The following is a 14476-nucleotide window of genomic DNA, read 5'->3' on the forward strand; positions in this document are numbered from 1 at the left end:
GCTCTTTTTTTTAACCAAAATATCTAAACACCTCCCATGAGTAGGTCAGAAAGAGAATTCTAAAAGTGGTGACATCCTCATATTCAAATGGATGTTCCTGTGTAAATGCAGTGGTTGTGAAACCAGTGTAAAACATATCGGAGGGAGAGGGAGAGAGGGTGTGTGGCGGGGAGTGGGGTTGTTAAAAGCAACAAAGTCCCTGAGCTCAGTGGGAATTGTCACATTCTCAGACATGTTAAGCTGGAATAAAAAAAAAAAAAGTAATACTGAAGTTGAGCTGTCCAATGCTGAAGGAGTAGTTAAGTGTGGGGAAAAATAGGATTCTTCGAAACCCATTACACTTTGAAATCTAATTGTGGTAGTTTATTTCTTGTTCTCTGGTGCCTTTGAGGGTCTTAGGAAGCTTTTCCTGGCACTGATGATGACAAGAAACTAAGCTTTTAAAATGAAAGCAGATTGTCCTAAGGTAGTGGTTCTCAACCTTTTAGACTCGACACATCTTCATAACTTATGTGAATTGAGTGACACCTCCTTTAAAATGTTGTTTATTTAGTAAAGGCCTTTTCTTCTGGAAGAGAGGGCAGGCAGTAGGGGTGGAAGAGCAGCTAGACAGGGAGCCTGTCCTGTCCTTATGTACTTACTTCCTCGCACCTGAAGCCTGAGCCTGATTTTTATCTGTTCATCTCCTCACACCTTGCTTATCTCCACCTTTCCTGGGACACCCTTTGAAGGATCTTGGCACCCCAGGTTCCCTGTAACCCCAGTTGAGAATCACTGTACTAAGTAGTCACATGATTCCAGAAGCTGTGACTAAGATAAACACCAAATAACATGAGATTTGAGGCAGCCCAGCTTAACTATGGTGTTAGTGAGGGAGAAGGCTCTAAAATGTCCAACTATTCCTAGAAGAGATGCCAAGTCATTATATTCTGTTAGATGAAGTATGTGTGTGTTTCAGAGAGGGGCATGAAGGATAGGAGGTCTTTGGGGATCTGTCTTGTGAGTTTTCAGGATGTAGGGTCCTTCTCCCTGTTGTGGAATTAGCTGTTAGTCATTTTACTCTTAGCATTGTGTCAGGTGAGTGCAGAGTTAGGCTCCTTTTTTAATATTTTGTGTACCTGGAAATATTGTGGACATGTGAGATTATTATTTGGGACCTTTGGGAATATTCTGTTTTTAGTGCCTGTTTAATACTAAAACAACATTGAGAAGTGTTTTATTTTACTTTTTATTTCTTTCACGCCTGACGTGCACAGTTAACCTAACTTTGTAAGGTGCCACACTGCCCTGCCTTCTATTAAACTTCAGACTAAATCAGCTAACAGCTTCTGCATGGTGATTCAGACTAGAAAAGACTGCCATCCTCTGGTTAGTTTAATTAAATGCTCTCTTTTGTGTATTGCAATAATCTTCTGAGTGTTTTACAAGCATTAAGCCTCCCTTCTAATGCCTCTGAGAAGCATTATTGCCACTATTGAAGGGAGAACCGAGTTAAAGCAATGAAGTGAGTGCAGTAAATCAGTGGCAGTGTTAAGACTCGGCTCTTAATTCCTCTGCCTACATTGTTACTCAACCTTCTTTTGTACATTTTATAATTAATCCATATTTGAGCTGTTTATTTTGGAACTCTGACTCTATAATCAGAGCAATGACTCTTGTTCCTGACTGACCTATATGAGTCTACAGTTCTTGGTGGTAAGTTCCAGTGTAGCTTTCCACTGTCAGGTTTTACAAAAATCCTTGTAAATGATTTGTTCCCCTTTTGAGTGGTTCTGGCAGGGCTGTCCCTAGGGGGGATGAATTGGGGCAACCACCCCGGGCTCCGCACTTTGGGGGGCCCTGTGGAGCTGGTTGGAGCGGCCGCAGCAACTCTGCACTGCCTCCGCTTCATATCCAGCAACTCAGCAGTGCCACCCCTCCACCGCTGCCGAATCCGCTGCTTCCAGCCACTCTCCCTTCTCCCCCGCTGCTAAATCCGCTGCCAGTTTCCTCGTGTCTGGGGGTGGGGCCCCACACAGCCTGACTTGCCCTGGGCCTCGCACCCTGCTCTGTCTGGGTTCTGGAATGTCTCTGATTAGTATCCTGGTTGAATGAACAAAGGCTGTCTGTAAATGGAAACCACTACCTGATACTGAACAGAATAGGCAAGACCTTTGGGAAAATTAAGCTGAACATTTGGTGCATGTTCTGACAAGTGTTAGTGGAAGTCTCCTGAGTGCTCAATGCACTCTATCTTCTGGAACATTTTAAACTAGACAGTACTGTAGTAAATCTACTCCAAGAAACAATCCTATGTTGGTGGGGAGATGCACTAGGTATACTTTCTTCTGTTTCCTTGCCTGTTGGTGGAGGTGCACCGATATATCGGTGCCATACCAGATTGGCACCGATAAAAGGACAATTAATATTATTGGCTTATTTTGGCTGGTGTAGCCAATAGTACACTGATAAATATAATATGCCCCTATAATATGGGGTCCCTAAATACTGCATGCATGTGTACAGCCACATGAATGCATGTGGCCAGGAATGTAGCCAGGCAGTGTGAAGAGCAATGCCTGGCAGGTAAGTCTGTGGAGGGGAAGGGTATGGTAGGTGAGGGGCAGATAGAGGCCCCCATGGTGAGGGAGGGAGTGGGTCAGGGGTTGGGGCAGGGCAGTGAATGGGACCCCAGAGCTGGGGCAGGGAGCAGGATGGAGCTGCGGGCAGCTTGTCCAGGGGATCAGCCAGTGTTTAAAAATTGGCAGTGGGGGCACTTGCATTAAAGTTCATCAAAAGAGGTTTAGTTCAATTGCTGCCACTACCATTTTTAAGCACCAGGATGCTGTCAACCAGAGCTGAGTGGGTTGAGGGCAGAGGCTGGGCTGCCCACTGCCAGACAGGCAAGGGGCACAGCGCAGCCAGTGTGTGGCTCCTGGTGCAAAGGTAACAGGGCAAAGAGCCCCAAGCCCACAGCAGGCATCCTGCCTTCAACCTAGCCCTGCTTAGCTTGGCTCTGGTTAAAAGCATCCTGGCACTTTAAAAATGGTGGCAGTGGCACTTGTAGGTCAAGTGACCCCAGTGCCATTTTTAAGTGCCAGGATGCTGATCACCTGGATGAGCCGCCTGCAGCACAGTCCCATTCCTTGTCCCAGCCCCAGCCCCTGCCCCACTCCCTCCTTCACTATGGGGGCCTTGATCTGCCTCCCTCCACAGACTTACCTGGAGGACATTGCTTTCCATGCTGCCCAGCTGCATTCCTGTAAATTGGTTATCGGATTAGTATCAGCTGATATGCCTGGTATATAATTGGTTATCACGATGGGCCAAGAAAATCTTTATCGGTGCACTCCTACCTCTTATTGTATGTCCTCAATGGCCTTTTAATGAAATCAAGAAAGTGTCAGCAAACTGGTTCTTTTTGTTCTACCAACAAAAAGTGGTCTCATATCTCTTTCCTTATTGTTTTTACCATTATTCTTTACTTTTACAAGGTCTCTTTATACGTAATTAAATATTTTATTTCTTGCTATTAAAATAATAATGCAGAGCCATACCATACAGCTTACCAGCATCAGATGTGTTGGGGTGTTAGGTCAGCCAGAGCTGAAAACCAGACCAGTGGTTCTCAATTTTGTTTGTACCAGGACCCATTTGTAAACATCAATGGCCAGTGCCCCATACTCCTGACCTGCTGCCCCCAGGTCCCAGCTCCCCAGTGTATGAGGCAGGGGTTGGGGGGTGGATGTGTGAGGCAGGGGAAGCCCTAAGCAGACCCTCTCAGGCTGGAACTCTGCTAGTCTGCAAGGGAAAAGCCATGGTTTCCCATGTTTGTCTCTTTTAAAGGAGAATCCATTTTTAAAGTTTGTTCATGATCCTTTCATATATTCTTGTGACCCATGGGTTGAAAAACACTGTACTAGTGGATTGAACTTTGGAGCTTAAAAAAAGGGAAGCAATTGGAATTGAGTGGTCAGGTATTAAAAGGGTCAAAATTCCCCCTCAGTCCCTCAAGGGCAGTCAAAACTGGGAGTGCTGATTGGTTCATTTGCATAATATTAAAACACCTCTTGGACTCTTCGGTCCTCAGATTCCCATGGATGAGTTCAGACTTGTTTGTCCTTGGGAAGGGTTTATAGTCATTTTATTGAGTGGGGACAGGGCAGCCTGACATTTTTGAGATTGTTCATAAACTGTTGAAAGCAATGGGACATCATGTGTGACTGAGGCCATGCACAGGTGTTGTTTCTACTGAGAGACTCACCACTTTTGCTATTAAAAACTGGGAGCATACAATTGAAATTGTTCATTCAATTTCTCGTAGAAGAAACATGAGCTCTCTGGGAGAAGGATCTTTCAGGTTGACCCCTAGAAGACCTCCCCTGCAAAAGAAGCTTCCTCACAAGAATGAACGCCTGTACATTTTTGCTTCACTCTTCTGGCATCTAGGAGAATCAGGCAGGAACTTCTCCAGTGCCTTCCCCAGACTGGGGAGATGCCGGTCTGGGGAAGGCTTGTGGGGAGGGAGCATTTCCCTACAGCTAATCTCTTCCCATGGAGGATTTGAGCTGCTACTGCCCTCCCCACAATCTTCCTGAGACCAGGAACACCCCAGTCTAGAGCAGGTTTGTGGGGAGGAGGCATTGTCCCACTGTTCCACTCCCCTCCCCATCTTCTGCAGTGTCTGTGCTGGGGGAAGTCTATTGGCTTGTCCCTGCATGGGTCCTGGCTTTGAAGATGCTGTACAGGGAGAAGCCAGTTTTGCTCTTCCACCATATAATACCAGCAGAGCCACATGCACATCACCCTGGTCTGAGGAATGTTCAGAGCGCAGGGGAGAGGGGGTAGGTGCAGGCTTGAACCTCTGTATTGCTTCCTCACCCTGAAAGGTCTCTAAAAATGTCCACTGCTAGAAACGAGTGTCTGTTCAAGGCCTCAGTGTCTGTTCTCGAGGCTTCTGCGATTCTGGTTGGTGCTTCCTCCATCCTTGTGACTCTTATCTGCTGCTAAATCGAGGCACGGTACATTAGTTACAGAAAAGAGATCTGGCACTTTTTGGTGCAATTTTCTTTGTGGGTATGTTAGACCCTGAAGAGGAGTAAAACTGAGCTTTAGATACTGAAATGCTTCCTTAAAATAAGTTTGCCATACATATAGCACTCTTAACAAACAAAGTTTAGTGTTTGTTGGCCTTCCACTTCTGTTGATAAATATGTTTTGGAAATAAATACAGTCTTTGGCTACTATCAGACCCATGGCTCTGTTCACTTTGGCGTTTCCCAGAATTTTTCATTTACTATTTGTGTGCACACATGTATTTCTCCATAGAACTACAATCCACATCCCTTACCTTTTTTTCCTAACCAAGCTTCTGTATTGTGGTGTAGAAAGCTACTACCTGACTTCTGTGTAGTTTTCTGCCCAGACTGGAGCCATGTGCTGGATTGGTCTGTTTTTGCACTTCAAGTGAATAAGTTTGGTTTCTTGGATCCCTTTCCAATCCTTTCTTTTTAATAGCTGTAGACTCCTTGCTGCCGGAAATACACTGGTGTCTAATCTGGCAATTCCCATTCTTAACATTAGGTTTAGACTCTGTCTCACGGTTTCTTTTAGTGTGAGCTGTATTATAATTATACACTGTTGCCCAGGTAATAAATAAAAGTCAATCTAAAATGAGTTCTCTTTGATATCTGAGTGATGATAAATGTTTTCTTTAATTCTAGGTATTATGTTTACAACAAAAAAGGACGTCTGGTCAATGCCCCCTATGTGAACAACTCCTACAAATGGGCTGGCGGTGGCTTTCTATCTTCAGTGGGCGACCTTCTGAAATTTGGAAATGCCCTGCTGTACAGTTATCAAGTTGGACAGTTTAAAAACACTGTCAACAAACTTCTTCCTGGTTACCTTAAAGCAGACACTGTTACAATGATGTGGACCCCAGTGTCAAACACCGAGGTATCATGGGACAAGGAGGGAAATTATGCAATGGCTTGGGCTGTTGTAGAGAAGAAGCAGGAATATGGTTTTTGCAGACAGCAGCGACACTATGCATCACACACAGGTGGTGCAGTGGGGGCAAGCAGTGTCCTGTTAATTCTTCCTGAAGAGTTGGACTCTGAGCTCACAAATAATGAGTTAGTGGCCCCACCTAGAGGAGTAGTTGTTACTATTATCTGTAATATGCAGTCGGTGTCCCTGAACAGCACTGCCTTAAAGATTGCAATGGAATTTGATAAAGACAAATGGGCATGATATTTCAAGTAAAATACAAGAGGTCTGAATAATTTAACTACAGTATTGAAATATGAACAAGCCAATGGAAAAAGGTATGCATGAGCTCCAAAATTGCTAGGAATACGTCTTAGAGACAGAGGAAGTTGTATGACTTTTGGGGGGCAGTGCTACATTTTGTGTGCAGCTGGAAGCAAAGCAACTCTATAGTTCTTAGTTTATGGGAAGGGAAAATGTGTAAAATCACCATTATACTAACAGTATTTTTTTTTTCACATCAAGCCAAGATACAGACTAAGATTGAATAAGCATCATTGGTCTTTGCCAAAAATAGGAGTGATGCTTACTCCCATGTTTTAGGCTCTGAGATGTACAATATCAAGTACATACTTTCCTTTAAATATAACCCCCCCCCCCAAAAATAGTCTCTCATGTTATGATGCCTTGATGCTAGAAAGACTATTTTTTCTTGAAACTTTTGAATTTTAATGCTTGCCAAAGCTGTTTTTTACTAGTATTCTAAAAACCAAAATCTGTATTTTTCATGACTGTTTAGAAATATTGAATGTAAAGTTGGTATTTTAGTGATAAAAACAGACACAAACACTAAACTTCATGTGAAACAGCCCCCAGGGTAAGAGAAAATTACATGCTGAATTTCTTCAGAAGCAGTCTTTTTCAAGCTGTAGCATTCTCATTCTTCAAAATTTTCTTGGAGGTTTGAACAGAAGTCAGGGCAGAATGCACCTTTTATAGATAAACTTGGGACTGACTTCAAAATAGCTGCGGCTGCATGCCACAAGTCACTGGACCTGGGCTGCATACTGAGCAGACTATGCTGTGGGGGCGGCGTGAGATGCCTAGGACTCCTGCCATGTGCAATGTGAGCCTCCTACTGTTATGTGAGCTCCCCTCCACTACCATAGTTTGGATGATTTACTCCTCCTTTTCCCCTCCCACCTGCTGCCACTACCATGCAAGGTGAATTCCCCCATCCCCACTCCACATGAGCAGCACAAGTTCCCCATCCAAGTCACCTTGCTGCTGCTACATGGGCAGCAAGCTCACTGGGCCTTCTACTGTGCTGCCCTGCCCAGAGACCCTGCAGCAGCTAAAACAGTGAAGTGGCAGGTGGGTGAGAACCTGTGGGCTGTACTTTAACCCCTCATGGGCTAGATGTGGCCTGTGCACTGCCAGTTGGACAGCCCTGGGTTAACTAATTCAGAGATGCATAAGCTTTTGTAAGCAACAGCTCACTTTGTCACCCAGATGGCATCTGACAGTCTGGGTTACAAAGTGAGCTGTTACTTACAAAAGCTTATGTATCTCTGAATTAGTCTACAGCAGGGGTTCCCAATGTTTATGTGCCCAAGGGCACATTCTAACTTAAAAGAGAAAGTAGCGGGCACCAATATGAATATTAAACTCGTGGATATGCGCATGCACGTAGTTTTATTTGGGGAGGGAGCAGTAAGCACCACTCCGCCAGTCAGACTTACTCGGTCTCATTTTGGCAGATATTGCGTGCAGCCTGTGAAAAAATTTTTGAAGTGTTGCTGTTCTGAGTTCAGTTGGCAGTGACAGCATTTTTTGTTGGAATGTTTTTTTACTGATCATGAAAATTGTGCACAGGTACCTGAATAAACAGCGAGGGGTGCCATGGCACCCGTGGGAACTGCATAGGGAACCACTGGTCTACAGCGTGCAGCTCTGCCCTGCCTTCTGCCTGAGTTCAGAATAATACAGCTGACAGTCGCACTCTGAAAGGATAAAACTAAGTAAAGAAAAGATCACATCTTGTTCAATACCTTTTTCCTTCAATCTGACTGGGAGCAGAGGACAGCTTATGAAACTAATCTGTTCACCTAGGGTATTGATATACTTTGTGGTAGTTCAAAATTCAAAATACTTGGTATTCTCTTAATTTTAATCATCTTACAAAGTCAATAGTAAAAATTCCATTGCCTCTATGAAGAGTAATTCCACATCAAACCTTTTTTCTTCCAGGTCATGTGATGTTGAGTGAGCCTTGCTCAATAGTAACCCCTCTAGATGAGCAAGAAGCATTACTGAGAGGTTTCCAAAGGGCTTTCATATACTTAAGCTCCTCTGTGCTGTAGGTGCATGAGGATTATTGGATCAGGAAATCTCCTGTGCTCTAAAACATATCTTGCCCTTCTTTCCAGAAGGGGCACTGAAGAACAGCTAAGTAACGGGATGACTAAATACAGGGAGAGCTAAGTGAGCTCTCCCTGCATTTAGTCATCCCCTTACTTAACAGAAAACAAAAAACAAAAACTACATGCTTTCAATATCACCAAGCAGTTTCCCATTTCAGAATATGGACTGTGAATATCACCAGCATGGGCCAATACATTCCTTTTCTTGGCAGGTTATTCTAATGGCGTAAAAGATTATCTGCTAAACTAGCTTCTTGTTAATGTTAGACATTTTTGGTAACCAGCACTGTGTGTTGAAAAACAATTTTCTGTTCTGTTCTCTTACACAAATACCACTTAACTTATCCAAGCCCTTTCACACCATGCAGATTTCTGATCTGTTTCTAATATCTGTCCCCTTGCCAGCTTTTTGTCATTTTAAGTCTTTTTCTCATTTATACAGATTAAATGTGTTCACATTCTCTAGTCTAAATGGAGATGTTGGACCTCTGGAACTGCTCAAGTAACTTCTTGATTTTGTTCCATTCATGTGCAGCTTTTGAATATATTTCTCCCCAGGCAGTCCCTTGCTCTACTTCTGAATCAGCAGGTTGTCTTTGTACAGTGCCAAGCATGCTGCCTCATCTCAATAAAAGAATTGAATTTGACTTTACAATTGTTGAAATGCTGTTTTACAATATATTTTTGCTGTGGTGCAAGTAAAATTATTTGATAAAATTATGGATGACTTCATGACTATTGCAGAATTGAGGGGTCACACATGTTCCTGTTATTCTAATGTAGATGTTAATTCTGGACGGAGTTGTCTTCCTGCTGTTTTCCCACGTGCACAAACCTGTGGATGCATGCAAACCATTGTTAACTACTGCCAGGAGGTTACTCCCTGTGCTTTTAGGTAATTATTCAGTTGTAGCACCACTGTTGCTACTACTGATTTTTGGGTAGATCTGTTGCATCCTAACCTGCCCTTGCATGGTTCACTGACAATGGCTCTCTCAGAAGATTGCAGAAAGAGGAATGGTATTCATTTTGTCCCAAACGGTTTTCCAGTCTGATTGTACTTTTCAATCTGAGAGAAAATACACACCCTCACCTTTCATCATAAAGTTGCTTCAAAAGTGAAGACTTGTATGTGGTATGTCCACATTGCTTTAGCAATTTTGCTCCTCTACATTGAAGGATAGGATGTTACAGTTGGAAAAAGTTGAGCTTTCCTGTCTTTCTCTGCAACTAACTGTAGTTAATTTGTGCAATGCAGTGAGGAATGTGCATCTAGCAGTTAGCATTCTCATTATACCTATGATTATAGTTGCTGCTTTACGATGTGACAAGCAGAAGTGTATTGTAGTTATTCTTGGATAATTGGAAGAATGATCAGTGTTTTATATAGACCCCTGACTAAAGGTAAAATGCCTATTCAGCATGTTTTATGAATATACTGAGCCATCTTGTACTCTAAGCAATACAAGCTTCCATTTTAATAAGCTATTTGCTGTAAGCAGGGTTACTTCATTATAGTTTTCATAGCTAATCCAAACTGCACTTTCTCTATTGATTTAATATGTAGTCCTTTCAACATTTTAAAAGTGCGTAACTAGTTAAAAATAACTGAAATGAAAGAGAAGACTGAGTTAGTGCAAGAAACTAGCCCCGTTATGACTTGTGGTAGTCGTACAGTCATCTTACAAATGTTCACTTACACACACAATTTCACACAAGAAAAAAAAGTCTCCATTGTAAGGATACTGGAGATGTTCAAATTTATAACCTGTTACAAATCAGAATATTCTTTTATGGACCTATTTAGTGTCTTTTGAATATGTAACAGCAAACATCATAGCTTCTGTTTTGTAAGCACAACTTAACTGCATAATTTGCCCTGGATTTGTTTACTGTTTGCCAGGGTACTTGAACAGAAAATAACATAAATATAACCCATCCAACAAACTCTAAAGGTAATGTTTCCACTCTAGCCTGCTAAAACTTCTTTTTCTCTCTGGTACTCTGGAAATAGTATACTGTTTAACAACTCTTAAAAGCAAGTTGACTTTCTTTTGGGGTGGAAGGGAAGTGTATCTACCGAACATAACACTAGACTAGTGCCTGATCTCATTCCAGCTGTACTTATGTTAGTATGTTGCTAAGCCTACAGCTACTGGATATGCAATGTTAGAAAATTTAGGTACATGGTCATGAGAATGCCTCAGTAGCAAAATGGCTGAAGACAACTCTAGGAATAAGCTATTAGTAACGCTGAACTCCACATGTAGAAGTTTCTTTTCTGTTGCCAAAGAGAATACTGTTACTTACCACTAGTGTAATTTCAGAAGTTGTTATTCTTTTCACAATTAATCCTCTTCTTTGGAGATAACATCATTAATAACCTTCCTGTATAATACTCCAAAATGAAGCATTTTAAGAGCTTATTCATTACTTTTAAGCGGTAAGACATCTTACAGACTGAAACTATAGTATCAAGCAATTTAATTTGAAGCTGACAAACTTGGTTTTTACAATCTACCATGAATACAGTATCAGTTGTGAAAGAAACAATTTTTCAGTTACCTTTATCTCAGTATATAAACTAATGCATGTAATGGCTTCCTTTTTTATACAAGCAAAACCTTTTATTATAAAATATATATATTTTAAAGCCCAGATTTGATGACATGGTAAACCATATAACTCATAGGAGCAAACCCCCCTGAAATGTTAATTCAGATAGTCTTGCATTGCAGCTTTGAAAAGGCTTGCACTTTCTTTAAAACCAACTTAACTACTTGGGGGGGGGGTGTTTACTCAAAAGGGCCCTCCAATTTCTATGCTTGGTAGGTATTTCACATTATAGTGCTGAAAATATTATGCATGAACTTGTTCCAAAATCATTTTAGTTCCATTCTTATTGATTTGAGTCATCTTATGATATGCTAGTTCTAGTCTCAACTTGCTGTGCACTAAGTGTTGTGGTATATGAACCTTTTGTATGCAGAACACTTTTCTTTAAAGTTTGCTTTTGGAAAAAAAAAATACACCTGTTTTTCAGTACAATGCCAAAAGCAATTTTTGAATTTAGAATGGCAGCAGTAAGAGAAAGTGCCACACATTCCAAAGAACTCATAAAATGGGCTTGGCTCAGCTCAGCTAGCATCATTTGAGAAATGGTAAGCTGACTTAGACCATCTATATATACCCACAGTAAATAAGTGGAACTACAGTAATGCTGAAAGCCAGTGGGTTGAAGTTGCTTTGTATAATCCACCTAGTAATTTTAACTTCCATTTTCATAGTAAAGTGACTCTGGTTAAGTATGAGATGCATTCTTATAGCAATCCCCAACTGTAACTAAACTAGTACGTCTTTCATTTTTATAGCTGATGGGAGCAGCTGCAATTAAATCAGTTAATAATTAAGAAAAGGAAATGTGTTACAAGTCTAAAGTTCTGATTCTCTTCTCATTGGGAATGGCATCACTCATTCAGAATATGTTGTATAATAAAGCTATAAAAATAGAGGTCAATTACCCAGGAACTTACAGGAAAAAATTGCACATAATTAAGACATGTATTGAAAAACAGACTAGCTAGTATAGCACTGTTTGTTTTTTTTGTTTGTTTTAATATCCAACAGTTGTTAACCAGCATTTCTGAACAGATAAGGCTTCCAGAAGCACATAATGTGAAAGTCATGTTGGTGAAGGGACCAGTTAGTGCTGCTTTCTTCTAAATGAGCAACCTGTAAAGAAAACATAAGGACATCGAAATGGGTAGTCAAGTCATTAAAACAGACAGCATTAGAACATTTAATTGCTCTGGCAACTTGAGTTATTGAATTTACATCACAAAGGGATTCATATTTTGTCACTTCTCAAAGTTCAATACATGTAGTCTCCAATTTGAATTCTAATCTAATTTTCATGGCACAATTGTATTTTATACCTGATCTTATAGGGAGGAGACTTACTAGCACAATCACAATTTAAGTTTCACTACAAGTTTTGAAGATTAGCTCTTGCTCTTCCAGGATCACAGGCCCTCAAATAAAGTAACTTTTCTGGCAAGGTGGGTTAGTCTGCAGCTTAGCCTGCCTTAGTCTCATTAATGTAAATTGTTGTGTGTACACATGTACATGCAGATCCACCATATCCTTAGTCACAAACAAACTTTATTTGAAGAGAGAATTATAACCAAGATGCATCTTTTGCATCTTAGCTGTACAGACGTACTTTAACAGTAAGGGGTTCACACTGTTATTCATATAACTCAACCAATAATTTGCTCACGTGTAATTTGTCAAACACAAGACTTATTCAAATGGAATGATGCTCAGAAAATTGCTTTCTGGTATGACTTCAAGTTAAAGGCCACCCCAGGCTGAAATGGTGCCTGCCATGCCTAATTTAACATGTACCAATGTTGGTGCTGTGGGTTATGTAGCTAAGCAACTTAAAACCCCATACCCTTGGGCTCAGAGATCAAGAGGACAGGAAATAACTAAAATGTGCATGTTGGTTGCTTCACTGCCTGTGACCAGCACACAATCCTTTTATATTGGAGAAGACAAGTGGAATGCTGTATTGCAATGGTCTCTGCAGCTTATCCAAAGTCAGCTTTCCCCAAACATACATTCAAGTGCTAAGGGATGTGAAAGATAAGTTATTCATTTTCAGTCTTTCATTGTTGTTTTTAAAGCAAAGACTGGAACCTTTAACGTTCATCAAACTTAGTAATGGAAGGGAAGTCCTTTAAGGGAAGTAATGTTAAAGCCTGAATGTTAAATCTTCCTTTTACCTTCTGTAAGCCTGGCTTTTCCTCCTGTAGGCTGGCACAAGACAGTTGAGCATCCTACACACAGAACCACTGTCTGGGCATGACTGAACACTGTGGTGATCTTGTAGCAGCCTAAAACACAGCAACATTACAGGTCTAAGTTTTTCTTACTGTACTGTACCTTGATTAAATGCACAAAACTGCACTTGTCATTTTGATAAAGTTGAGTATTTTGCAAATAAGTTGTTCTCTTCAGTTTTGCTTGTAACTGATTAGGGAAAATAAGTAAAGTAAAAGTAACAGCCTTCACTTGTGGACACCTTTAATAGCTGCTCATATCTTGTCCCTGTTACTGTAGTGGTAAAATGTGGTCAGTACACTTTTTCTTGTTCTAGTTTAACAATTTCAGCTAAGGATGCGATTTCTTTTAACCATCATTAGATATACTTCTGTAGCATACAAAAAGCACAAACCATGCATGAGGACTCTACTGTGCAAGACACTTGAACTCTGACCATACATCACTACAACCCCCAAATGTGGATGCAATTATACTAGTTTAGAAAGATGAATATATTAGCATAGCTTATTCGAGAAGTCTATCCTATATCCCTATGACTACACTTATGCAAACAGTTGGGCTAGTATTTAATCATTATGTTCTAACATAATGAAAAATGTGTGTAGACCAGCTCTTATCAGAATGCCTGCACTTCAGGAACAACTTGTCACTCAAGCTATTTATATTCATATTTAATGTAAATATTATTTCACTCTAACAACACGCAAGAAAAAGTCACAGCCATTGGGAAGGGAGATAAAGCTCTTGTGCCTGTTTTCATGAGAGAACAGGAACTACACATGATCTTAGCCTAAAAAAGGCCGAGAAAGCCTGACCTTTCCAATAAAAGTGCCTAGAAGTCTGTGAGGTAGGAGGAGGGCAAATTTAGATAACCCCACCCCATTTTCTTCCTTGACCCCACAATCCTTGTACCACACTGAAGTACAATTATAGTGAACCTTGCATATAAAAGCCATGAGTATAAACAGAGATATAGGCAGACAAGGTTCTTTGGGTGAATCTGATATTCATAGATTCATAGATTCATAGATTCATAGATTAAGGGTCGGAAGGGACCTAGTAGATCTTCTAGCCCGACCCCCCGCCAGGGCGGGAGAACAACAAAAACCCCAAAAAGAGAAATGGGACTCAAACGAGTCCAGCTAGGTGGGCATCCAGCCTCTTCTTAAAGACCCCCAGGGTAGGGGCCAGCACCACTTCCCTTGGAAGTTGGTTCCAGCTCCTAGCCGCCCTAA

General features: G+C 41.2%; 2 protein-coding genes across 3 annotated transcripts in view; one reads left to right on the plus strand and one right to left on the minus strand.

The window, feature by feature from the left end:
* The window catches only part of LACTB (lactamase beta), a gene marked incomplete at its 5' end in the record, with an annotated part of 43826 nt that extends 37207 nt beyond the window's left edge, over positions 1-6619 (plus strand). Inside the window, one exon of the mRNA XM_019503834.1 lies at positions 5703-6619. Coding sequence (XP_019359379.1) covers positions 5703-6234 — 532 coding nt within the window. The remainder of the gene's footprint in view (positions 1-5702) is intronic.
* A 4568-nt stretch (positions 6620-11187) lies between these two features.
* The window catches only part of RPS27L (ribosomal protein S27 like), a 5222-nt gene continuing 1933 nt past the window's right edge, over positions 11188-14476 (minus strand). For both annotated transcript variants that reach the window (XM_019504372.1, XM_019504371.1), the window contains exons 3-4: positions 13181-13291; positions 11188-12125 (exon numbers count right to left, since the gene is read on the minus strand). In XM_019504372.1, coding sequence (XP_019359917.1) covers positions 12097-12125; positions 13181-13291 — 140 coding nt within the window. In that variant the 3' untranslated portion in view covers positions 11188-12096. The remainder of the gene's footprint in view (positions 12126-13180; positions 13292-14476) is intronic.

The sequence above is a fragment of the Gavialis gangeticus genome, unplaced genomic scaffold, assembly GCF_001723915.1.
Source record: "Gavialis gangeticus isolate Ggan-Ray unplaced genomic scaffold, GavGan_comp1, whole genome shotgun sequence".
NCBI lineage: Eukaryota > Metazoa > Chordata > Crocodylia > Gavialidae > Gavialis > Gavialis gangeticus.